This window comes from Armigeres subalbatus, chromosome 2, assembly GCF_024139115.2.
Source record: "Armigeres subalbatus isolate Guangzhou_Male chromosome 2, GZ_Asu_2, whole genome shotgun sequence".
In the NCBI taxonomy this organism is placed as follows: domain Eukaryota; kingdom Metazoa; phylum Arthropoda; class Insecta; order Diptera; family Culicidae; genus Armigeres; species Armigeres subalbatus.
Window position 1 is genome coordinate 24,498,639 of NC_085140.1, and position 27,973 is coordinate 24,526,611.

Consider the following 27,973-nt stretch of genomic DNA (forward strand, 5'->3'; position numbering starts at 1 on the left):
CATACCATGTACCCAAATCAATACCATTTGAAAACAAAGAATTGGTGCGCAAATTGTTTTATTTCTCATTTTTGTGATTTTTTTCAGCAATGAACACGCCGGATAACAATAAAACACGAAACAAATTGAGCCTAAATTGCCTGTTATGCGAATGTTATTAATACAGGAGCATGTTATTAATAATGGAACAGATGCCCTACTTGCTAGTGGGTGAAAGCAGTGTCACGATAGACGGGGATATATTTTCGAGGTGGTCGATGAGTTCATTATCCAGAAGTTAGCTGAACCTGGAAGGGTACAATGAGCAGGACATGTTGCAAGAATGCCGAAAAGCAACCGTGCAAAGATGGTGTTCGCTTCCGACTCAACAGCTACAAGACGGCGTGGAGCGCAGCGAGCGTGGGGTGCGTGGGGCGCATTCGAGGATGGAGAGCTGCGGCCTCGACCCTTGTCTTGTGGCATCAAATTGTTGATTCAGTGTTATGTGTTCAAATGTAAGCTAAATAAATAAAAAATGAATGAATGTATCAAGCTGCCTAATGAATACAAATCGGTTCGATTCACAAAAGGAAGATTAAATTTTTTGAAATAGTGAGAATATTCGGATATAATAGTAGGTGTTAATAAATATCAAAGTTATTTTTTTATTCCAACAATAACATAAATAAACACACCAATAATAACTAAGAAAAGATAACTTGTATATGAATGTAATGGGTTTGGCTCACATCAAAAATTTAGGAAGATTTCCCTGAAAGGCCCACCATCTTTTCGCTGACGTTCCACAACCAACCAGCGGTGTCGTCGTCAGTTCCCTGTTTGCTTGTTTTCTGTTCGCGGCAATCTCTGCAAATATTCAGGATTTATAACAAACAGCATCATGTATTCAATCAATTAAGTACTTACGCGTAATATTTTCCACTTTGTTGTGCCAAGTCTTCATCGAGTGCTGTGTACAGGCTGGTTTGAGCCCCCGATTTGGCACTTTTGAATGTAAGACGTAAAATCGGTTTTATTAGATTTCTGTAAATGAAAGCGAAATTTATATCGACACATTGATAACAAATTGTGATAGAATAATGAACGTACTGCTCAAATAGAAAGAAAATGCTTCCCATATGTCGAGTCAGCTCGGTATGAACGGCTCCTGGGTGTACCTGAAATATAAAGCATATTATGTTATAAGGGGTTACAATAATTATGCCATTATGAATCAGACACAAATGAATTACTAAAAATCCCTGGGCAGTGAACAACTTAATGATTAGCTTAAATGCTCAAGTCTCAGAGCTTAAATGCATCTTTACGCTTCATAGAATGATGCACTAATAGCGCCAGGAGTCAATACTGCAATCGATCTTGAGAAGAATCGATTATGTATATCACAGCGTGTATATAGTTATACAATTCTTGCTTTTTCGTTTTGCTTAGATATTTAGTTGCACAAAGTATCCATATTGAAAGATTGCATTTTTTGTATCCAAACCTTGCAGAATTGTATATGTCTAAAAATTATACAAATATTGTTGATTTGTTTTTTGGTTGCATTATCTATAATATAATGTATTCTGCATTTCAAAACAAAGACCACTTTGATAAGAAAATTATTTTGAGCTTTTTAGTGGAATGTCTTCACTTGTCATAAGACGAGTTTATACCATCCCATTGAATTCCACCACTTAATTGTATCTTGACAGATACGTATTTCGACCTCAACAGTAAGGCCGTCTTCAGTGTCTCGTACTTGACTCGACTTCGAGTCAGTCGAGTCAAGTACGAGACACTGAAGACGGCCTTACTGTTGAGGTCGAAATACGTATCTGTCAAGATACAATTAAGTGGTGGAATTCAATGGGATGGTATAAACTCGTCTTATGACAAGGAAAGACCACTTTGTTTTGAAGGATACACTAAGCCGGGTTCTTTGGAAATGTTGAGCGCCAATAAATCAAAGAATCGACTGAGACAATGAAGCGAGATAAATAAATTGACGGAATAAGTCAATTAAATAATGCAATAAAGCTCTTCTGTTTTGGAGCTACATACACTATGTAAGTATGTAATGATCACTAATTCGAGAGCTAACAAAAATTCAAACGAGAACAGCTACAGACATTTCTTCAAAAAAAAGCCACATAATCTATCTTGATATTACATACTTACAACTGAATAGATGAAGCTGTCCGATCTTGCTGTTTTTTGTCATTTGACTTATTTGTCAATTGTTTAGTTGATTGCAGCATTGCAAAGTAAACCTTAGCTCATTTTAATCATATACCTAGACAAATAGATTATATGCAACAGCAACAGTTTATTCAGCCAAAATGAAACCATTTAACCATTAAACCATTTTTATTTAAATATTAAGAATCTAATGAAAAATAGTCCCAAGAAGTTGCGAGATGACAAATCTAACGAATTCAACTAAAGGACGATATGACGCTCACACATTTCTCGTTTCTATCTGGAAAAGTACATTGATTTATTTGATTATTATTGGAGAACCCCTCTATTTGTAGAGAATAATTGAGCGAGAATTCCGCAGCCTGACCCGCAGTGTCGCTATTATCAACACTTTCCCCATGTGGGATCAAAAACATCTCATTTAATCGCAAATAGCATATTCCAGAAACGGTTTCGCATGTACTTGGTTGAGCACAAAGTGTGTCCTAAATGAACGTGCTGGTAATTAGTTGATGATTGTAGATTGTTGTGTAGATTTCAATCTAGATATGTCGAAACCTTTCAGAACTGACAATTGACCTGTTCAGCGGTCATTAGTGTAGTTCCAAAACAATTTTACTTTACCCACCCAATTCTGGTTATTTAATTTTAATTGAATGAAAAGTAACAATTTCATAAAATAATATATCAGTGAAATTTTCATTACTACTTATTTTTCATGAATGATGTCTGGATGATGATGATGATAATTTGACAAAAGGGAGATGACAATAATTAGAAGTTGGTAGAGTAGTAGTAGATTAGTAGTTGGTAGTTGGTAGATTAAATTTCCATGCTTCAATGACATGGTGCGGAATGCATGCAAATTAGGTGTTTTTTAAACGCTTACATTTAGTTATTACCTGGAAGGATTTCTAACACAGCATTATAATTTTTTGCACAACGGAACTCTCATTTCCAGGCAAGCCGAGAAAGATTCCTAGACCAGAGCATCAGAATCGAATGCACAGAGCAACACATTTGCTTAGATCTGCGAAAACTAAACGAACTCAAACCCAACTTTGCTTTGATTGACGGAATAACGCTTAAGGGAACAACCGGTTGTGGTTCAAATGTTAATTGCTGCATTGTACATAACTAGGGAAAATGGTGCAAAATGCAATTATTCAACGAAATAGCCCAACTCTTAGAATCACTCGTTTTGTATTTTTGGGTTATTGTGTTTTTTTTATAATTTCAACTCTGGACACTCATTGAATCTTTTATACTACATTTTTTATTGATTACTAGCGAAAGAAACCAGACTTTGCCCAGGTGTTGAAAATGTCACAATGAACTATTTGCAGCACCGCACTCTAGATCAATTTCCGGGCGTTTGTTTCGTTTTCCTCAACAGCTGACCCAAAATAGTATTTTAATGATTTTTTACATTTTCCCGTTATATTCACCAACTTTTTATATATACAAACCTTACGGATCCCCAAACGAATCGATTAGGGAAAAAATCTTGCAAATCGTTCAAACCGTTTGCGAGTTAAATCGTCAGGAAGTAAATCTCAACTCATTTTTATTATATAGAAGAAGAAGAAGAAGAAGATTACAATTACAAATCAATATAAGTTATTCATTATAATAAATATGGGTATCATATTTCATGGTTTTTATATAATGGTCAAAAGCTTCTTTAGAGCAGGTTTCGGGTAACCCCGGTGGCGGTGGTTGGAACAGATCGAAACCATGCAAATATGGTTTACTTATTTCATTTATCAGAAAGCATAGTAGTAAAGTTGAAGTAGGGTAAGAGGCCTAATAGCGCCAGTTGAATATTTCCGAATATTTATCATAGTTGAGATTAATAATGGATGTAATAAAACTAGACCTGAAATTATGTAGCTTAGGCGAAAAAAATATCAAAATAATAGATCAGAAGTTAGGAAAATCTGAATTTTCCACATTTGGATAAAACATCTAACATATTGGCGAGGCAAAACGTGCTAGTGAGACTTCGCTACAAAGTACTATGCGCCTCCATGCACTGTCCATACTAGAAAGCTGATTAGCCGATACGTTGTTTCCTAAGAGCTGCCAGCCAAAAAGCGTTTTTCTTCATGAGTTTTCCAGCGACAGAATGTAACAACTTTCTTGAAACGTGAGTATGTATCAATTTTTTCACTCCGAATAATCAAATCCTCCGGATAATTGAATTACCAGTAAAAAAATCAAATCTGCAATTAGACAAAGAAAAACTTATGTTTTATTTTATTTGCAGTGGTGTAGTAAGAAATTATTAAGGAAAAAACATGATTAATCAACTTAGCGGTATAGGTAACTTTCTGGTATATTATGTAACTGTAGTGGTTTTGCCACAATTTTTGAGTCCATAGTTCGATCCAGCCAATTTTCAATATGGAACGATAAGACAGGATGCCCATTTGAATGCCACTTGTTGTTTGAGAATAGGTGCCAAAAAATCGCTTGGCTATTTATGGGCTTTTTGTTCAAAAAATTGTGATTTGGCCATTATTTATGAATCCAAAGTTTGATCTAGTGAATTTTCAACAGAAAGCAATGAAACTTGTCGAGTCCATTGCCCGATCCATCAATAAGCTGACAGAAAGGCTGCTTGAGAATCAAACAATTAGGCAATGATTTGCTAATTAAATAACCATTTACAACTCCTTTTAATCTCTACTTGGTGACAGTCATGTTTCCGTTTGTTGCTGAAGATTTTCCCGTGCAAATTTATAAGAACTTCCATGTAGCTTCAAAAATATTTCCGGTGGTAACTCAAATCCGCCGAAATTCAGTATATTTTTTTTAAATGCAAATACATTGTCAGTGGTAATGAACTGTAAGTACAAGTACAAAAGTACAAGAAATTCAGATGAATTTCTGGATAAGAATCTCAAGGTATTATGACTGGAAATTGAAAGGATCTTGCAGTGGAAATTCAGAAAAAAATTCCTAGCTGTTCAGATAAACTTTTCCTGAATGTTAAAACACTCAAGAAAATTTGGAAGATTTCGTCTGGTAGCTGGAAGGGGTCGCCGTGGTCAAAACCATCAGTTTGACTTTGCTAATATTGTTCATTAAAAGTGAAATCTGCTTACCTAAATGGAACGTCCATTAATTACAAAAGTGTGACAATCCATAATTGATATAAAAAGTATGACGGTGGGACGAGCAAGGGGAATTGAAAATGATAGATGTTTGCGTTCTGCAAGATAGTTTTTTTTTTCGAAAACCTGGAATTGTGAGGACATCGGTGCTGATGACGCATTTCGACTTGTTTTACACAAGGTCCTCAATGGCAATTCTTGTTATGCACCCAAACACATCGTTCTATGTTGGAGAGGTTACTTTTACGAGGTTACTTCATCTGTCGAATGAGCGATTGCTTCATCAGTTTTAGAACCATATTTGATTGATCTAAACATTTTGTCTAAACTGCAACAGCTTACTTGACAATCGGTCAAGTAGTTGCATGGAAGGAAAAGAGAGCAAACAAACTTCCATGGAAATGTTATACCGTGACATTATTTGGTGAAATGTTCAAACATTATATGTTTGAACTTTTCACCAAATAATACGATGTCCATGATAGCCAGGTTCTGATTTTTGATAAAAACTACGGTATTGGGCGATGCGCGGAATTAGGGCAGGTCACGGTATATACAAAACATCCCTACTTCAGTTCCTCCCATTCCAGCTACGTTCATATTTCTTCTAATAATCATATTTTGTATTAATATAACAGTAATATATTCATTTGAATTCATGAATTTGATATACAAGCCTATAGTCAAATTTCAATATACAAAACAACCCCTTTTTCAACCCCTCTCCCACAACCTAGATACGTCCCATATTGTTAAAATAGTTATAGTGTATATTATAATATTTAAATTAAAATTAAATTTAAAAAAATCGAAGAAAAAAATACTCCGGATAATCGAGTCTCCGGATAATCGAGTCCGACCTGTATCATCAAATTATTATGATTATCTACAATTTTTGGATGATATCAGTTCTGTATTGTTGCATGAGATAAAAATACAAATGAAATTTGTTACAACTAAGACATTAAAGCGGTTTTTTCTTAGCTAAAGCCTATTATCCCCCCTTCTCCTATTCAATACCTAATACTGAGGTATGTAACAGTCTTGCATAAGAGGTAAATATCAGTAAATAGTAACTCAACTAACCATATTGTAACAGAAAGCACATCCCATTCACAACTGGCTTTGCTTTGGATGACTACATATATCAGTAGTGATCGGCCTGTATTTTTGGCCTTTTTCAAGGGTGAAACAGTCTACCGTTTTTCGTTATTTACTTATCTACTGTTTCACCCTTGAAAAAGGTCAAAAATACAGGCCGAAACGTCGGGCAAAACAAAACTAATCGTTTTGACTAAATTAAACTGAGAAAGCCACACAATAAAACACCTTACAATAAGTTTGAAAGATGCCAGGAATGTGTAGTGATTCATGATGTTTGAAGCTACATCTGCGTCTCCACAAATCGCTACGGGTGATAATGAAGCATATGAAAGTCATGGAATAAGCTTGAAAGTATTTATAAAGAATAGTAAAAATCGTGCCGTCTTTTTATCAAAACAAAAATTATAACGAATTTTCTTGAAGAAACTACCAAACATGAAAAATAAAAGAGGAAGAGAGAAAAATGGAAGAAGATAGGGGTGAGAACACAGAGAAAGAGGAAAAATGCAAAATGAAAGAGAAATGGAAAAAGTGAGAAGAGGTAAGGGGAAAGATGAAAAGGACATGAAGAAAGAATGAATGGAAAATAGTGAAAAGTAAAGGAGAAAGGTAAAAGATGGAGGAGGAAAGAGAAAAGACGAAAAAAGAAAGAAGGAGAAAAGCGAAATAAATGAAAAATTGGAAAAATAGTGGGAAAGAGGTATGATCAGACTTGTCTTTGGTAACGGTCCATAGTCATAGTCAAGCAGTAAAGATCAAAGCTTGACTTGCAGCACAAAACAGATAGACAACATAGAACAAATTACCGTTTTCAAAATCAACTCACTGAGTATCAACAGTAGTAACAATCGACGAACGGAAGGCCCGTATACCCAAGGTGAAAGAAAACGACAGAAAAGCATGCGCTGCTGCTCTGTCTCATGCTCGTTGTTCAGTAAAGCTTGACTTCCACCAGTAGGTTCGCTAGTGTTCTAAAATCGAAGATGAACCACATTTCATAGCAATGATGCATATATGTTATGTGCTTGCAGTATCATTTAATCGCAATTGGTTCGTAAAATTATAAAACCGCGCTGTCAGGACGGGGACATAATTTGCTTGTCTCTGATTTAGCTACGTCGCAGGTCATGCGGGGTAAGACTCTCCATTGAATGAGCACGTCTCGTTACAAAATATAACGCAGGTCGTGCAGAGAATGACCCTATCTGGATAAATAAAAGACGGTGGCGGCTGCAGTGCACAGGCTACCCATAGCATGACTTATTACTTGTGATTTATTTGTTATATCATTCATGTGCACAACTTACATGAATCTAAATTAGTGCACATACTAATGTTTGAGCCAGCAGATATTGAGGTTTTGAGTTTGATTCCTTAGTATATGTTTTATTTAATTTTTTTGTTGTAATTATTTTATTTTTCTGATTGATCACTATTTTTGAAGATATTGATTAGTTTCTTGACAAGTGAAACAACCCAGGTAGCCAGTAAGCATTATATAAAGCATTTAAGTGGCATTATATGCGCCTTTACTGCAAAGCATTAAATGCCAATTAGCCCTATAGTCGCCTTTAATGTTATTTTAATGCAGGTTTTGGCTTAATATATGGCTTCTCAAGTGCTCAATCCTACTTTATCGATAAAGTAGAAATTTTGCTGAGTAGCATTTATTCAGCATCCTAAATGCTGAATAAATGCTTAATTTTAAAAACAAAAAAAAAGATTTTTTAATGACATTTTTTTTAATTCTTTCACAACTGGTGCATGCGTTCCTATTAAGGATTAATCAATTTTGAGGATAATAACAAATTTTATTGTGGTTTTCACAGTTGTTCTAAGGAGCAGGAAGTAAAACCTTTCGCTTGATATATAAAGTCCACCCACATCCCTTTTACTTATTATTTTTTTTTAAATAGTTGTTTTTATGTATGGCGACAATTGGTACACCGACCCTATATCGTTAATGTATTTTCATATTTAAATTGGAACACATTTTTTCACTTTCTTCGAGCGGGATTTGAACTCGCGCTCTTGCCACCTGACGCCGAAGTTGTCATCGCCCTTACCAGCTGCCCCATAAGAGAGAGATGGTCGTGGGAATAACTTTGCCCAACATAAACATTATGCCCCTTCAGGAACATTGAAAATTAATCTAACTTCAGTAGTGCTGCTTTAATGCATCCATCAAAAATAGTGCAATGGAATAATAAAATGTAGCTAAACTATGTAATTAGTTATAAGGTTAGGTTAACGACAAGTACTCTTGTCAATGGTCGGAGGGGAAAAAACTTTCTGCACGTACCGATTTCTATTCTCAAATGTAAGTTCATTGGACAAATAGTCCCCACTCTATGGTTCCATATTGGAAAACATTCGACGTATGAACACTACAGGCTTTAAAGTGGCCCTAATGTAGCTGTTTCGTTGCACTTAACGAAAAACAACATTGTGCTTTCAAAATGCTATTTTAAGACTAAGCCTCTCATGATTGCTTTGAGAACGCTTATTTAACAGCTAGGTTTTCGAAATGCTTATGTACAGCATGGAGCATATGCAATGCCAGTATAATGCTACTATAGTTCTTACTTTAATGCTTATTGGTTACCTGAGAAGTGCTTGCTTTAGCGTACCTATAATTTCTGATCTATCTGTCCGTCATTCCTAAAACAAAACGAAGCAGCAGAAGTGTTTACATAAGTCAGAAATAGGTTGTTGAAAGCTCGAGAACAGTTTAGTCGTGACCATCAAACCAACAACGCTCAGAGCCACTGAAGGTCAAGGAATAAAAACACTTGCTATAGTTACGTGTGGTTTCTTGGTCGCAATGTAATGGCTTATAGATTGGAGCTATGGTTGCTAATGTTGCGTTCGGTGACGACGATCTGAAGAAGAAAAAACTAAGCAAACCTACACGTACAAAAATAACCTTATATCTTAGGGCAAAAAACCATTCGAAAATACTTATCCTCTTCATTATGCCACCTAATGAATGATCCCATATCAAAAAGCTAATAACATTCATAAATTAATGAAAAGTATAAGATTTGGAATGTATGTGACTGATGCGATGTATAAGTATTTTCTTATACACATTTTTAAGCGCATGCTTTGGCAAAAAGTATAAGAAATCTTAATAATAAACAACATTAAATTTTTTTACGTGTACCACTGACTATTATGACCGATGCCAAGCCTGGATATGATGAAAGGAAAATTGATAAGTGGAAAGTGAAGAAACGAAAAAAATTGAAAGTGAACAATGATAGCGGAAACAGAAAGAGGAAGAGGAAGGGGGAGAACCAAGGAATTATATTCAATGAACAGCTACTCAGTCTTACATTCTCACGAGTTTATTTATTTATCCAACGTTTTGACGCGAGGATTGACTTTACACTCATAAGCTAGTAAATTATGTACTCAATGCTGAATAAGTCCTTTGCGAGCAAACTGAGGATTTTCCAGTGAATCCTTAAAAACTATTCATCGAACGGGTCGTTTGGCCGAAAGCCTTTTTGCAAAATAAAAAATTCCTCAGATTGCAAGTAGTGAAAAGTGATAAGTGAAAATTGCAAAGTATGAAGTGAGAAATAAGACTGACTTTTGACTTCTGACTTCAATACTATATTTTCAATATTTATTTGTTTGCTTTTGTAAACAAAAATTTGAACGTCGATTTGACAAATCTGGTATCAGTCCCATGTAAACCAACACCGTCAGCATGTAGCACAGGCTTTTAACCATGTATTAGAGGTGTTGGTTTGCGTAGGAGGGCTATCAGATTCGTCAAATCGACGTTAGAATTTTTCACTGTCATAAGACGAGTTTAGTACAATTCCATTTGATTCTACCACTTCGTATTACTTTTACATATGATATTATATCGTCTTATGACAGTGAAAACATTCCACTAATAAAGAGCTAAATAATTTTCTTTAGAATCTTTGTTAACTGAAGCAGATAAGTCGTTGCAATAGTTTGTTATTAATTTCACATGAGAAACAAGAAATCGGAATTGACAAATGGTGGGAAAGGAGTTTAAAGTGAAATGTGGGAAGTGAGAAATATGAAGTGTGAAGTGAAACGAGAATCTAGGAAGTAGAAGTGAGAAATGCACAGGGAGAAGTTAAAAATTGAGAAATAAGAAGTAAGAAGTGAGGAACAAGAATCGGGTAGTTAAAATAAAGAAATGAGAAATAAGATCTGAGAAGTGAGAAACAAGAAGTTAGAATAGTTAAATTTGAAATAGAGAATAGTGAATAATGAGAATTAAAGGAATGAGAAGTGCGAAAGGAGAATATGGAAATGAGTAAAAAGTGGGAAGAAAGAATTAAAAATCGAAGAAAACAGAAAAAAGAAGTGAGGAATTATGAGTGAAGTGTGAGTAGTTAGAAGTTATAAGTGTGGAATGAGAGAAGTGAGAAGTAGGAAATAAGAATTGAAAAATGTGAAATAAGTCCTCAATATTTTCTTTTTCATTTTTCCTTTCTCTTTCTTCATTCTTCCTTCTTCTTCCTTTTTTATGCCTTTCTCCAATCGACTCAGTTGTGTTCGCAAAACCCACTACTTTTTTGACACTCATTCTTGAACGATTTGCTTGCAACAAGTTTCATTCGAAGGGAAATTCAAAGCGGAATTTCGTTTTCCTCCATTTTTTTCTTCTTCCTTTTGCATTCTACATTTTTAAGGTTTTGGCTTTAAGTCTTGTGGGATCTAAAACAGGGTTTGGGACACATGTATTGTGCCTTTACCAAGGAGTTAACATACATAACATAGTTAACTCCTTGAAAAAGGCACAAATGTGTACGAAACGTTGGATGAAAACATAAAACCCTATTTTTGATCCCAAAAGACGGAAAGCCAAAATCTCAAATGTCGCCATATTAGTTGAATCAATTAAGAATCTACAGTTCATTCAACTTAATAAGTCTTACGTCTCACTACCCAATAATCTCTCACTTTTCACATCCCACTTCCGTTTCTCACTTCTCACCAATCAAATCTCAACACTCATTTTTCCCTTCTCACTTCGAACCTCTCACTTCCCATTTCTCACTGCTTACATCTCACCACAACTCGCTTCTCGCTTTTCATTTCTCAGTACACAGGATTTTGTTTTTACACGATTTTTTTCGCTCGTATTTTTGATCGTGTGACTTCAATTTGCCACCAAACTATTCGCAACATGCTTCAAAAAATCCAAAATAAATCAAAGAAAAATCACATGATAATTAATATACGTATTTAGGATGAGTGGAAAATTGAGAAAATGTAAATCGCGTAAAAACAAAATCCAGTGTACTCACTTCTACTTCTCACTTCATAGTCTGCATTTCCCTCTTTTTATTTCTCTATTTCTCACTACTCACTTCAAAACCCCATTTTTTCAATTCTCACTACCTCAACCATTTTAACCTTCCTAGTGCATTCGACCCAAGCACACCCAAAGCAACGCTGTAACTTTGTAACGCAACGAGATAAAAATCTGAAAAAATCTTAACTTTTGGAAACTAAGATTCCCTGAGAAAATCAGCTTCCAGCGACATCCAGGAGAAGCACCACAAAAAAAGTGACACATTGTGCATTGGAGTCTATTCTCATAACAATCACAAAAACTCAAAATTCAACCGATTTTCTATCTTTAGGCACCAAACGAAAGCTGTAGCTAGAACAATCTCGAAAAAACAATAAAGAGCAATAGAAAAATAAGAAAATTTCCATTAAGAAATATGAGAAAGCAACAAAACTGAGCATTTTTCTACAGAGGACTCCTTCTTTTAAAGTGTTTAAAGTTCAAGAAAAACTGTATCAATTTCATTGTTTTTTTTGCATTTCTCATGGAAATTTTCTTAATTTTTTTATTGTTCTTTATTCATTATTTTGTGGAACATTTCTCGCGCTTAGGGGCGTAACTGTATTGATCGATTTTTTTCTTAGATGTTTTCTTTTTATTATTGTATCGAACTGCGCTAGTTTGTCGATGATTTAATGGTTTGGTTTAATAGAGGATGATTGCATCTTGCATCAGAATCAATAATCACGGTTGTAGCTTTTGAAACAATTGAGTTATTAACATAATATAAAATAGATTAAGAGAAATCGATCAATACTCTTACGCCTCTATGAAACTAAGCGCGAGATTTTGACTTTTCATGGAAAAAAAAAATTGTGGAAAATTTTGTAATAGTTTATTGCTAATATTGATTTATTTATGGAAATTTTGTATTTTTATTCGTAAATCATTTCTTTCTTTATGGAAAAATCTTTTTTTATACAGTTAAACCTCCATGAGTCGATATTGAAGAGACCATCGACTCTTGGAAATATCAAGATGAGGAATATTACGGAGAAAAAGAAAAATTTGGATGGCTCCGCGGAAATAACGCGCAGGCGGATATTTCCGCACTGAAGAAAAGCTACACAGTATGCTATGATCATTGAGTTGTTATTAGGTATTTAAACAGCCATAGCAGCAACTGTCATACGATTATGCAAAACTTCGCTGAGTGAAACACGCGTATTTTCAATGGAACTCAACAATCATGAGGTTTTCTTTATGAAACCCGAATCTTGTAGAAAACTCAAATAAAGGAATACAAAATAAATTCGAAAGACAGAAATGGTGAAATGTTAGAAACCTTGGTCACCTCTACCAACGCTGGAGACTTTTGATGATGATGATCCAGTTCAGTTTCTAATTCCAATTGAAAATCAAGTCGTTTTCGGCCGTTGCAGTCTTGTAAAGCACACTACCATTCTAACAACAAAACAAGCTTCAAACCCTTGAAAAAGGTAAAATAAATTACCGAAACCGTCGGATGCAGAAGTAAACTTGTTTTTGCTGCTTTACAAGACTGCAACGGCCGAAAACGATTTGATTTTCAATTAAATTTTCCACAGTCGCCAGGAGTTATTTCGTTCTAATTCCAACTTTAGGGAAAGCTTTTTCTAAGAATCAAGGAAGGTTTTAAGTGTTTTACAAAAACAAATTGTGTCACGTGAAGGATATGGGTGAACAATGACTATTTCGCAAAGTTGTAGTGAGAAACAACACTTTGCCATATCTTTATGTCTTCAAATAGAAAAACGTGTTTGAAAAGGTTCTTTCCTTATTTGTTATGTATGTGAATGATAGCCTTTATTTGCATGAAACATATTTTCCACAGTCATGTAAACATACAGAGCATCGTCATGACCATTATCGAAACGTCACGAAATTTATGATCAAAACATGCTGATTTCAACAGCTGACTACGATCAGTTGCCTGGAAAATATCCAATCGAACGGCATTGAATTTTCATGTTATCCAAATTTTTCTTGCAATGCGTAATAACAAATCTTTGGAAAGATATTTGAAGGGACCATCACAGTAACCCAGATTTTTTTTTTAATGTGGCATAATTTGCTTCCATGAGTCGATGTCGAGTAATAGCACTTCGACTCATGGAGGTTAGACTGTAATTGCAATTTTTGCTTTTAAAAGTGCTAATTTATTTTTGTTTTGTGGAAAATTCTCAATTGTTTATGGAAATTTTATTTTGCTGCCCGTGTTAAAATAACTGACTCAACCACTTAGAACACAGACATCATTAGCTGCATGGAGGATGAGGTTTAACCAGCGAGTTACAACTGCAGTTATGAAACTTCTCTGTTTGATGGATTTTTTTAGAAAATCTCCTGGCATTCCTGATAAAACTTGTCATGAAGACGTTTGGTTTGAAGTTTGTCCTAAAGACGTTTTATTACGGTTTTGAAGATTGAAACTTATTGTATAAAACTGCTTGGAGACGATGATTTTTTGTTTACTTTTATGTTACTTGGAAAGGATAACTATAAGGAAACTGTAAAAGAATTCCTTATGTATAATTTTCAAAAAAAAAGATCCCTTGTAAGTCATTTTTCTTCTTCTTCAAGGACTCTACATTCTGGAACTTGGCCTGCTTTTCAACTTAGTATTTTATATAGCATTCCCTCAGTTATTAATTGAAAGCTTTTCAATGCCCGCCATTGCATGAGTATGTATCTTGTATAGCAAGTACAATGGATACACTATTCCCAGGGTGTCGAGAAAGTTTCCAACCTGTGTCCATAGAAAAAAAAAGAGGTGTGCGCCGGTCCGATATTCGTCGGCGGCGGCGTTTTCGGCGTCACGCCGAAAGCCATTTTAGCCGGCGGCGTGAATCGGCGTGGCGATTTTCTATTTTCAGTTTTTTTTGGGGATATTTTCAAGACATTAAAAGAAAAATCTTTTGAATTTCTCCAGAAAAATCTATAAGTTTTTCCAAAATTTGGAAAATGTTTTCGATCAATCTTTGGAATTATCAAGACAAGGTCTTTGTAATTCCCAAATAAAATTGTTTAGAATTTCAGCAGAAAATTTTCATGAGAAACTTCAGAATTTTCACAAAAAATGTTCTCAACTTGTTCAGTCCGCAAGACGGGCTGAAGTACGGTGAATGGTCAGATACAATCAACCAATCAGAGCGCAGTAGTCATCTCGATTCAACTATAAAACAGCGCGCTGTTCTGCAAGCGTCATTCAGTTGTTCAAACACCACGGACGAAGCAAGCCGAAGCAGCAGACCCGAAAAGGAATACAGCAACGAGCGAGAACGAGACCGACCCGACACCCGCAGCCGTGCGGTCGCGGTGATCAGCAGCTGTGCGTCGAGCTACAGCCGTAGGAGTGCGAGGGGTGGTGCAGCTGATTTTTGCTGATGCATCGTCACCGACGTCGCCCGATATCGCAAGCGTTGCGTAGTGGTAGTGGTAGCAGCGAGGCTACAAAGAAAATTTGTGTATCCCGAAGAATTTAATACATAGAATGAAGAACTAAACTGTGAAGCTTTGTGTTTTGCTCCAACGATCGGTCCCTTTTCAACACCACTCCAAGCTCCACTTCAAGCTCTTTTCAGAGCCAATCCAAAGTTAATATTAATTTTACAACTGGAAGAGTTGAATAATTTTCGACGGCCGTTTCGGCCTATCCAGACGGAGATCCATCGTCAACAGGCAGCCAGTCCCAGACATGCCACTATTGCGACGACAACCACCGGTGTTGTCCATCCCCGGTCCCACGAGGGGAATGGGCAATACACCCGACCAGCAGCGCAGCATACAGTCCACCTAGCCTTCAACACAACTTCTACAGGAAAAGCTACAGAAATTTACGAAAAGTTCCTGTTGAATTTCTGTTGAGTATTCTTCGAAATTTTCACAGAAAATTCTTGATAATTGTAGGAGAATACTGTTGGTAGAAAAAGTGTTTAGCCGTTGGCTTTCTCAGTCTAGAATAATGAAGACGGCTAGCTAGGCATGGCCAACAGTAAAACAGTAATTTCTTAAGAATTTCCGCGGGAGACTCTAAGGAGTTTACAAGAAAAATTCTCTGGAATGTTCACGAAAAATTGTCTGTAAGTTTAACGGAAACTTCTTCAGAATTTTCGCGGAGGATTGTTCAAAATGTCTCCATGAAAAATGGTTCGAAATTATTGGGTTTCTACCGGAAATTTTTTGTACATTAGACGTTCGATAACGAAAGTAATTTAACTGCAATGCTTTTAAAAACATTTCGATGGTTACATCAGTTTTGCAGTTATCGGACAGCTGTGCTTCAAAACGATGTCAATGTCGATGATAGCTGCATAGCGCTGAACAATCAGGTGCACTTCTATTCTGACGTCGTCTGAGAATTGTTTGCCGTCTTTAATGCGTCGCAGTTATCGAACGCCATTCGCTAACTGAAACAAGAACATGATGCAGTTATCGAACGACTAGTGTACTGTCCATAAGAAATTGTTGGAAAATCCCATTGGCCGCAAGCGACAGACGGCCGAACTGGTAATTTGGCCCAAATAGTTTGTTCTTACAGGTCGTTTGGCCGAATAGGTCATCAGCCCATAAATGCTGTTTGGCTGAAATGGTCGTTTGGCAGAATGGAATATTTGTTCGAAAAAATAGTTCAAGCCAACAGGTTATACGGCCAAATGTCAATACCCGAGCAGGAGCGACGACCTCGATAACAGAAATTGGTATGATTTAGCCTTGCATAAGAGGTAAAATACCAAAACATAATACCAAAAACTTATGCAGAATACTTGAGACATAGCATGCTTAGGTATTTCAATACCAAGCGAATAATAATTGGTTATGCATTTGATATTGAAATAGAATATAATAACAGAATATGTTATGGTTTAAGTATTGTGCACATTAATTTTTGGTATTATTCCTTTGGTATTTTACCTCTTATGCAGGGCTAGTTCATAACAGAGTAAGGTATCAATAACAGAATTAAGTATTATTTAGCCAATTTCTCCTGCTCGGGTAACTGAACGGGTAATTTATTCCAAAATATCCATCCATTTGGCCTAATGACATTTACGTTGAAAAGGCTAATTGTCAAACGACCCTTGAACGAAATTTCGTAACCTCTCTACTTTTTAAGTTGATACTGGCCTTTAAGCCAAAAGCCTCTAACCAAATCTCATTAAGCCGAATTGAATGTTTATCCGAAACTGTTATCAGGTCAAAAATGGTTTGACCATAAATGTAGCAAATCTGCACCTGCGGGAGCGCAAAATGTTGGCTTTGGGGAGTTGATAGTAACCAAAAGTACGCAATTGAGACCCATGTGGGCGGAAGCAGTGCGAATCCGTACATGCAGGCACACTATTTTTTGTACACACATACACGCTCACATCCACACATATAGCCTAAACAAACAATTATAAATTTTTGGATTTGTGCAAAGCTTCTTAGTTGTCGACCAATTGAGACTAAGTAGGACGGGAGGGCTGCTTTCAGCCGAACTGGTAATTTGGCCGAAAAAATCGTTTAACTGCCGTTTGGTAGGAATGGTAATTTGGCCCAAAAATGTCCTTTCTGCGTTTTGGCCGAACGGCATTTTCTGTCAAATTACCTATTCGGATAAACGTCTTTTTGGCAAAATGATCAATTCAGCCGAACAACACTTTTCAAAAGAGGTTGCAGAAAGTACATTTTTGGGTCAAATGTCTCTTTCTACAGAATGACATTTTTCATCCAAACGGCATATTCAGCCAAATAGTTAGGGTAAACAACTTTTTACAAGTCTGCCAAAATTTTCCTTTTGCCTTTGCTTTCGGCCAAACTACATTTTCGGTCAAACCAGTTTTGACCTGATAACAGTTTCCATGAAACGTTTAGTTTTGCTAAATGGTACCTGATTAGATGTCTTTTGGCCTAAAGACCCGTATTGACTTAAAAATAGAGAGGCAACGGAATTTTGTTCAATGGTCAATAGACAAAAAGACCATTTCGCCAAACAAATAGCCATTGCTGACCATATTACCCGTTCAGTACGAGGTTCAGTCATTGAAACTTGGCTGTATTACCGTTGGACTAAATGACTTTTTCGGCCAAATAGCCCATTCAGTAAAAAAACTATTTCTGCAAAATGGCATTTTTGGCCAACGATGGCCAAGAATTTCTAATCGAAAATAGAAAGAATTTTCTGAAGAAATCCAAAAACATCATCAAAAATTCCGAGCATTTTTTCGATGTGTTTAAGTTGACTAAGCCAAACTAGAACTAGAACTAGAACTTCTCCCTGCGAAAAAATCACTTTAAAAAAGGATAAAAAAAACTAAACGTCTCATATAATATAGATTGGGGAAGTCAACCTAAAGCATCTCTTTTACCAGTCACAATTTTCTGTGTGAATTTCAAAGAATACTCAACAGAACAATCAATAAGAACATTTCGTGGATATTCCGAATATTTTCCTATAGAAATTTGGAACAACTTCTCGTGAAAACTCTGAAGAGATTCTCATGTAAATTCCAAACAACTTTCTTTGGTAAATCCAAAGAGCTCCTCTTGGTAATACCAAAGAGTTATCGTGGAAAATCTGAAAACAATGTTCAAATAAATATTGTGGAAAAACTGGAAATCTTTCATTAAAATTTTGAGGCGAAATTCAAAAGATTCTCCGGTTATTGCCTTGAAAATATCCAAAATGACCAATTCAGCCGAACGACACTTTCGACCGAATGTCCTTTTCGACCAAACGACTATTTCGGCCGAAGGACATATTCACGATTTTTTTAGCCGAAGGAACTGTTCGACCAAATAACTTTAGGCTAGATATCCTAGCGAAGTCTGAAAACATAATGAGATCATATAGAAACCATATTTTGATTTTGACATCAAATTGAGTCATAATTCGTTTTCAAATATGTATAAATCATTATGATTCATTCCGTGCCGATAGTTCGAACGAGCCAGACGTGTGTGCTGTGTCTCATCGCGGATTGTGTTCGGTAGTGAAAAGGCTATTGTGTGGTGCGCTCCTACCTACGGATCCAAGGCGATCACTGTCGGCGAGTGAAGTAGCTGCTTCTGGCGACGCCAGTGAAGCAGGCTATTGTTACTGCTGCTACCTACAGCAGCAGGGGCAGATAAGTGGCAAAACTTTTTATTGTTCTCCTTCTGTTTGATACAGAGTGGGACTGCTCAGAATTAATCGAATTAGTTTTTTTAAGTTTTTTTCTAATTTACTATTAGTTCTAAGTTAGTATAAGCAAAATTATCCTTCCACCTTGCGGGTGAGAATGGAGGAGGAGACTGGAGAAGGCAATGTGCCTGCTAAAAATGGAGGGCGCACTCGATTGTACCATGCGGCTTCGCCTGGGCCTTGGGTTGTTTACTTTCGGCAGAAAGTAAAAAGCCTAGATTTTCTCGGCATTAAACGAGATTTGACGCGTCGTTTTCCGAAGCTTGATTTTAGCCAGATCAACAGGAACAAACTACGCATCACCGCACCTACATACCAGGTGGCGAATGAAATTGCTGGCGACAGGGCGTACAATGTTGAATATATGGTTTATGTCCCTTCGCGGGAGGTCGAAATTGAAGGTGTGATCAACGCAGCGAGCCTGACTTGCAAGGATGTACTTGCGGGAAAAGGCCGCCTAAAGAATGCAATGGAGTCTACCGTGGATATTCTGGACTGCAAGGAATTGCATTCAGCAGCCACGGTAGATGGAAAGAAGGTATATTCCAAGTCAGGTTCGCTTCGGGTGACGTTCGCCGGTTCGATGCTCCCAAAATATGTTGATATTGAAAACATGCTATTTCCGGTGCGTCTTTTTGTGCCAAGGGTATTTAATTGTACCAATTGCAAACAACTTGGTCACACTGCCGAGTTTTAGACAACAAACCACGTTGTGGCAAATGTTCTGAAAGGCATCGGAGGAGTCCTGCCAGCAACAGGCAACAAAATGTGCTTATTGTGGTTTGAATCCTCCCCATGGTTTGCAGGAATGCCCGGTGTACAAAAAGCGCACCCAAAAGTGAAGCGCTCGTTGGTACAGCGCTCCAAGCAGTCGTATGCGGAAATGGTTAAGTCGCAAGACACATCCGCCACAGCCACTGCATCGACTGCTATTTCAGCCACCGTTCGTGTAAGTGATTATTATGATTCCATATCCATTGATGAATTGGACTCGGACGCAGCCGATATGGATGATCCTGCGGAGGTACACGTGCCCGAAAAGAGGAAGCAACCGTCTTCCCGGGATCGCGCCGCAAGAGAACAAAAATCATCCATAAAAGCTTGGCAAAATCTGAAGGTAATGGGGTTCATTTAAAATCCTGAAGCAACCTGTCCCTACTGCTTCTTTTTGATCCTAGTTGCAGTAAGGCATTCCTGCCATTGCCAAAATCCAATGTTTCGAAGAAACATCCGGCTAGGAGAATCAACGAAAGAAAAAAAGTAATTCGCACTTCTAGTAAAAGTATTCCGTCCAAGCGAGGATTGGTCTCCTTTAAGGACCTTGTGGACCGTTTTTTGAATTTATTTAATATTCCGAATTCTTTGAAGCCTTTTTATACCAACAGTGGAAAGTTATCTGAAGCAATTGACTGTTTCATGGCCACTTCTTGCAGGAATTGTATCTTTCGATGGATAATACGGCCAATACCCAAGATACAATCACTGTGCTGCAGTGGAACTGTCATAGTCTGAAAAATAAATTAGACGTGTTCAAGTTTTTGATTCGCAATTCCGATTGCGATATATTTGCACTCTGTGAAACATGGCTTTCTTCTGAAGATGAAATCAACTTCCACGATTTTAACATTATTCGCCAAGATCGGGATGATCATTATGGTGGCGTTCTTTTGGGGATCAAAAAATGCTACTCCTTCTACAGAATTCCCATTCCGACTGTTCCCGGCTTAGAAATCGTCGCATGCCAAGTAAATGTGAAGAATAAAGATCTTTGCATAGCTTCAGTGTACATTCCTCCAAATGCCTCTATTAATCGTCGACATTTTTGGAGCGCAGTCTCCCTCCTATCATCTCCAGTATTGATATTGGGTGATATGAACGCACATGGTATTGGATGGGGCGAAACGTATGACGATTATAGAGCGCCTATTTTCTATGATTTGTGTGACGATTTCAATTTGAATATTTTGAACACTGGTGAAGTAACTCGAATAGGACCAAATGGTCAACAAAGCCGTATTGATCTGTCTTTATGTTCAAATTCACTATCATTAGATTGCACGTGGAAGGTAATTCAAGATCCCCATGGTAGTGACCATATGCCGATAGTCACCACAATTAAGAGTGGCTATCAACAATCTGAGCCAGTTAATGTTCCTTTCGATCTCACGAAGAACATTGACTGGCAAAAATTTGCATCGGCGGTAAAAATTGGTATTGACTCAACTGATACTCTTCCACCTTTGGATGAATATCGATTCCTTATTGAGTTGATTCAAAAAGCGCACTAGAAGCTCAGAAACGACGCGTTCCAAGTACATCTGTCATCAGAAGACCAGCCACTCCTGGATGGGATGATGAATGTACTAAGTTGTATTCTGAGAAATCTGATGCCTTCAAGGCCTTCCGTAAACACGGAAGGTCAGAGCTTTGAAGAGTATTTGAGGCTCGAAAGAAAACTCAAAATCTTCTCAAGGCAAAAAACGTAGCTACTGGCGACGTTTTGTCGAGGGACTATCACGAGAAACCTCAATGACAACACTTTGGAAAACGGCTCGCAACATGCGGAACCGCATTTCCACCAATGAGAGTGAAGAATACTCCAATCGATGGATATTCAACTTCGCAAAAAGGTCTGCCCAGATTCCGTACCAGCAGAACTGCTATTTCGAGAATCAGTCACTGATCCCGGTTCTTTGGGTGGACCATTCACAATGCTGGAACTTTCTATGTCTCTTCTTTCATCGAATAACTCTGCTCCGGGATGCGATAACATCAAATTCAATCTTCTTAAAACCTCCCAGATATCGCAAAAGACGATTACTTGACCTGTACAACTGCTTCATGGAGTACAACATTGTGCCACCTGAATGGCGACAGGTCAAAGTAATAGCTATTCAAAAGCCTGGGAAACCAGCGTCTAATCACAATTCATACCGACCGATTGCCATGCTATCATGCATGAGAAAATTATTGGAGAAAATGATCCTTTCAAGAGTCGACCATTGGGTCGAAGAAAATGCATTGCTTTCAAATACTCAGTTTGGATTTCGAAAAGGGAAAGGAACAAACGATTGTCTAGCGTTGCTTTCTTCAGATATACAACTGGCCTTTGCGCACAAGGAGCAATTGGCTTCAGTATTCTTGGATATTAAGGGCGCTTTTGATTCAGTTTCCATAGAAGTACTGTCAGACAATCTGCACAGTAGTGGATTACCCGTTATTTTGAACAATTTCTTGTATAATTTGTTGTCAGAAAAACAAATGAACTTTACACTCGGCACTCTGACAACTTCCAGAAATAGCTACATGGGCCTTCCCCAAGGATCATGTTTAAGTCCCTTGCTTTATAATTTCTATGTTAAAGATATTGACAGTTGTTTGGAAGGACAATGCACGCTCAGACAACTTGCAGATGATGCCGTGGTCTCTCTAAGAGGTCCATGTGCAGCTGTCTTGCAAGGACCATTGCAAAGTACCCTGGATAATCTGACTGTTTGGGCCAGACATCTAGGGATCGAGTTTTCACCGCAAAAAACTCAGTTGGTTGTGTTTACTAGGAAGCGGTACCCAGCTCAACTGAAACTAAAACTGTTGAATGATGACATCAACCAATCTTTATCTTCTAAATACCTTGGGGTCGTGTTTGATTCCAAATGTACCTGGAAACTCCACATTGAGTATTTGATACAAAAATGCCGGAAAAGGATCAATTTTCTACGTTCTATCTCCGGAACATGGTGGGTGCTCACCCGGAAGACCTCATCAAACTCTATAGAACGACTATTCTCTCTGTTTTAGAGTATGGCTCCTTCTGCTTCCTCTCAGCAGCTGATTGCCACCTGATCAAATTGGAACGAATTCAGTATCGTTGTTTGCGTATTGCCCTTGGCTGCATGCATTCAACGCATAACATGAGCCTGGAGGTGCTTGCTGGAGTCACTCCTTTAAAGCACCGTTACTGGGAGCTCTCACTTAGAATACTCATCAAATGTGGAACAAGTAACAAACTTGTTCTAGATAACTTCGATATTATGCTTGAACTAACTTGTCGTTCAAGATTCCTGAGAGTTTATCTCAACTACATATTGTCAGATCTTTGTCTTCCGTGTTATAATCCCCCTCGAGTTCACTTCACCAACGACAGTTCCTCAATTGTATACGATCTGACCATGAAACATGCTATTCAAGGAATACCAGATCATCTTCGACAAATATCTATTCCTCACTTTTTCTGAAAAATATGAACATGTCAATTGCAACAACAGATATTTCACTGATGGTTCTCGCATCAACGGATCCACTGGCTTCGGTGTCTTCAATGTAAATTCAACCACCTTCCGAAAACTTCAGGAACCGTGTTCGGTTTATGTTGCTGAGCTGGCAGCAATTAACTTCGCTTTGGGGATAATTTCCAATCAGCCCGTAGACCATTATTTCATCTTCTCGGATAGTCTTAGTTCTATCGAGGCACTCCGGTCGATGAAACCTGTTAAGCACGCATCTTACTTTCTTTCAAACATAAGAGAGCAGATGCGTGTTTTGGTCGAAAGATCATTCAAGATTACCTTTGTTTGGGTCCCATCTCACTGCTTAATCTACGGCAATGAGAAGGCAGACTCGCTTGCAAAGGTGGGCGCACAGGAAGGTGAGGTTTATGATAGACAATTCTCGAGCAACGAGTTTTTCCCATTAGTCCGTCAGAGTACTCTTCAAAGTTGGCAAAAGAATTGGACACACAATGAACTCGGACGGTGGCTATTTTCCATAGTTCCAAAAGTTTCTGGGCGAGCGTGGTTCAGAGGTGAGGACTTAAGTCGAGGCTTCATTCGCGTGATGTCGAGACTTATGTCCAATCACTATTCACTAAACGCACATCTGTACAGAATAAACCTTGTCGATAGCAACTTATGTAGGTGCGGAGCCGGTTATGATGACATCGATCACGTAGTTTGGTCCTGCTCGGAAAATGACGCCTCCAGAGAGCAATTATTGGATACCCTTGTGGCCCGAGGTAAACAACCCTTCAGGGAAGTTCGCGGTGTTTTGGGAGATCGTGATGTTGTCTATATGCAGGCCATTTATAGTTTTCTTTGTGCTTCTGACATCAAAATCTAACATTTTGTTTTTTTTTCTTTCTTTCTTTAAAGTTTTTTTTTGTTCTGTCTCTGCCTTTTTGTTCCGTAGAGCTCCATAGCTCTTGCCATCCGGAAGATGCTCCCAGTCGAACCATTCCTCGAGCACGACGACACGCCACATCGTCACTGACGCCAAATGCCCGGATGAGAAGCTGAAATTTCCTGATCCCAAATCCTAAGCCCCGTCCATCCTTAAACATTGTAAACTAACCTCGAGTCACCACGAGTACGCTGGCTTCTACCCCTCTTACTAACCGTATAATAAAATGATATTGATTGTATATATCACAAAGAACAATGGCTCCGTAAAGTGTTATACACGCCTGAGCCTACCAAATAAACGAAATTGGAAAAAAAAAAAAAAAAAAATCATTATGATTGATTGCATCTTTTGATCTCATTTTGCTGTAGATTACTAAATTGAATGATATGACATTTCGATTTTCTCTCATCGACAGCAGGAATAGTTTATGATTGAATGTCACAGTAAGATATTTCTGCTATTACGTTTTGTTATTTTAACCGTTAAAACGACCAAAAAGATATCAAATTAAGTAAACATAATCGATGATTTCACAAAATTTAAAAAAAAAGTTATCGGTTTGCTCGTACCAAATAGTCTTTTCGGTTAAACGATATATTAGGCCTAACAACTTTCAGCCTTGTGGCTTTCTGCCGAACGACTCTTTTCTGTTCAAACATTCAATTTCAATTAGTTTTTTTTAAATTTCATCGGGAACACCTTTGCAATTTTCACGCACAGTTTTTACGGAGAGCTTTTCAAAATTTCAACAAGATATTGTATGGCATTTTCCTGGAAATAAATAGTATCTTCACGAAAAATTCTCTGGAGTATCAACGTGATGTTGTAGAGATCTATCAGGAAATTATATGGAAATTGCACTGAATTTTTGGAGTTTCCACTGAAAATTTGAATCGGCGTGGAAAAATGTCGGCGGCGGCGGCGTGCCAAAAACTGTCGGCGGCGGCGGCGTGGCGCGGCGGCGCACACCTCTACTCGTGACTTTCAAACTTCGTGTATTTTGTACATACTGGTATAGAGCAAAATTGAATCATTTGCCAGCGGAAAAGTATAACTTTTAGATAAGCGGATGTTATTAATGTTTTATTGATTGTAACTACCAATGCTGAATGATTGTAAAACTTTGTCTCAAATATGGAGTCTGTTATACAATTGTCTTAAACTAGTAACACTTTCAAATTCCAGGCAGCAACCAAAACGCACCATTTTTTTTAAATCCCTTGCTTGAAAAGTTTAAATAAATCAAACTTTATTTAAAAAATGGCGAATTTTCGTTGTCAGACAGCACTAATCGATTAACATCACGTGCTACACGACAATATGTTCCATTTAATTATTTATAAACATCACTAGATGCCCCTGCAGTCTGTTGAATAAATAACACAAATGAACAACTAAACTTACGCAATTGACTTCAAAGCAATTCAATCAATCAGATCATTTTCCATATGAAAACGAGTGTTCTGAAAATGAATTTATTCGGGATTCGGTGAATGTGTTAAAAATATATTACTTTGTACTTTATGATCAATGAAGAAATAGAATGCACGTAAAGCTGCAGAAGAATGCGCAGCAAACTTTATTGTGTTTTTATAGCGGCTAACCCAAACTTTTGACCTCGAGTGTAGCTCATACATACAGTTACTGTGTCGCGTCTACCACATATCGTGTTTTTTCAATTACATAATCTCTGATTGTCACACAAAGCAGCAATAAACAGTGCACCTGGTTTTAAGTTTATAATAGCTCTTATAGGATTACCTTTTAAGGGTTGATGTGCTTATAGTAACGAATAGAGGCAAATAGTTTCAATTAGTCAATCATCTATGTCCGATAAGCCAAACCAGACTATAATGCACATAATAAAAGGATGTAAATCAACATCAATTTCATTTACGCAATATACGTAGAATAACATTAAAAGTGCATACGTAGAATTTGTGGTAAATCGGACAATCTGTTCTGTAAGTACTTTATGTCCTTCATTATTTTATTAATTAATTTAATTTAACTTATTCTGATCAAGTTCTGAATTGCAGAAAAATGCCGGAAACCCATTTAGAATACCTGTCTAGAAGACAAGTTGAAGCTTTCTAGAACAGGATGACATTTACATTGTTCACAACCTGTCTTCTCATCTTCATGAGACACTGCTATCAAATGTGTACGTGCACAGCACACATTGCACCAAATACAGTACTCACCGCGTACGCTGTCACTCCAGTTCCCTCCAATCGTTTCGCCAACTCACGAGTAAATAACACATTGGCTAACTTGCTCTGGCAGTATGCCATAACTTGGTTGTACGACTGCTCGCTATTCAAATCACGCTTGTTTATCGTTCCGTATCGATGCGCCAGGCTGGACAGATTCACCACCCGAGAAGGAGCGGACGCCTTCAACCGGTCCAACAGTAAATTCGTCAGCAGAAAGTGTCCCAAATGATTCACGCCCAATTGCTGCTCGAACCCATCTTTGGTCAACGCTTTCGGGCACGCCATCACACCGGCATTGTTAATCAGTATATCCAAACGTGGCTCTTCCTGGAGGAACTTTGTGGCAAACGTCCTCACCGATTCCAGCGAAGACAGGTCCAACTCGCGCACATGAATATCGCTTTTACCGGTTTCTGCTATCAGTTCCTCCCGGGCCTGATTAGCCTTCTCCAATGACCGGCATGCTATGTAAACCTTCCCGCCACGCTTGAGCAACTCCTTAGCGGTTTCTTTACCGATTCCAGTGTTGGCCCCGGTTATCAAAATCACCTTACCATCGCAACGCGTTCCCTTCCTAAACTGGCCTCCCTCGATGAATAATCTGCAAAAACCGAAAATGACCTCGAACTTGAACCAGCAACCGAAATTTCGACACCACCAACTCATTACCTCAACAATTTGAACCCAACGAATGCAATCGCGGAATACGCCGCGATGTGGACGATCGGAATCATGTTTCCTACTGACTAAATAATACTCTAAATGGATGGTACGATGCAAGAAAACCAAACTCGAAGCCGGCAAAGCGCAGTTAAAAACTAAACAGTGCGTTTCTTTTCGGTTGACCAGCCGGCTTGATTGCTCGTTGACGACCGCGTGGTTCGGAATGCCGGCAAGCAATGCGAGATACTATTTCACTAATTCCAACGTAAATGTAATTTGCTGGCGCTCGGCGGAAAAAAAGGAAGCCACTGCTCCGGTCGAATACTAATGGACGGATGAACCCGCTGGCGCTGAGAGCAGTTACTGTTGTGGCTGGCCGCGCTTTCTGCGCTGTGATGTAAACTACGTTGAGTTGCAAATGTTGCTTTTCATTTCGTCAGACGGCGCGGAGATAAGATTGTAAATAAACACGTACCGGTGAAGGAAGGATTGTGTGAGTGGAATCTTCTTGTAAGCTTGGATGAATCAGTTCTATATATGTAATCCGATGGGCTACCGTAACAATAATTTTAATAGAGGCTTAGGGTGAACGATTCAATAGTGAAGGGACCCATCGTTTAGCAATATTATTTTGTTATGTTCAGTTCAAAGATGTCTCGTTTTACTTACCCTCGCACTAGGACAATTTTTGTGGATTATTTGAATAACATGTTATTCAGTACGGAGCGCGAACAAACAGAGTATTTGGTGAATTTTATTTATTTAGTTTACATCTAATCAGATATCACTGAATTTAGTTAATTTTATACTAATAGTTGTCATGTTGTTAGTTTGGGACCTTCTTTAGCCTAGCAGTGGAATGCGCGGCTATATGCTGAAGGTGCCGGGTTCGATTCTGAACATTTTTCGAGTTAAAAAAATCCAATTGTCTGAGTATAATGGTATCATTGTGTTAGCTTCTAGAGCTTTCGGACTGTGTACGTTGATGTTGAAGAGCAAATCCCATGAATCCATC

General features: G+C 37.8%; 1 protein-coding gene across 1 annotated transcript; it reads right to left on the minus strand.

The window, feature by feature from the left end:
- Positions 1-630: 630 nt before the first annotated feature.
- Positions 631-27,406, minus strand: LOC134218261 (retinol dehydrogenase 12-like). The gene is made up of 5 exons (XM_062697191.1): positions 26,965-27,406; positions 26,284-26,896; positions 1,090-1,157; positions 907-1,023; positions 631-846 (listed from the first exon to the last, which is right to left on the minus strand). The coding sequence occupies exons 1-5, from the start codon at positions 27,027-27,029 to the stop codon at positions 738-740; spliced, it is 972 nt and encodes a 323-aa protein (XP_062553175.1). The 5' UTR covers positions 27,030-27,406; the 3' UTR covers positions 631-737.
- Positions 27,407-27,973: the final 567 nt, after the last annotated feature.

Coding starts and splice junctions, on each gene's coding strand:
- LOC134218261 (XM_062697191.1), bottom strand. CDS start 27,029: ATGATTCCGATCGTCCACATCGCGGCGTATTCCGCGATTGCATTCGTT. Junction 1,158..26,283: donor CTGGAGTGACAGCGTACGCG/GTGAGTACTGTA, acceptor TTTATATTTCAG/GTACACCCAGGAGCCGTTCA. Junction 847..906: donor CAAAGTGGAAAATATTACGC/GTAAGTACTTAA, acceptor GAATATTTGCAG/AGATTGCCGCGAACAGAAAA.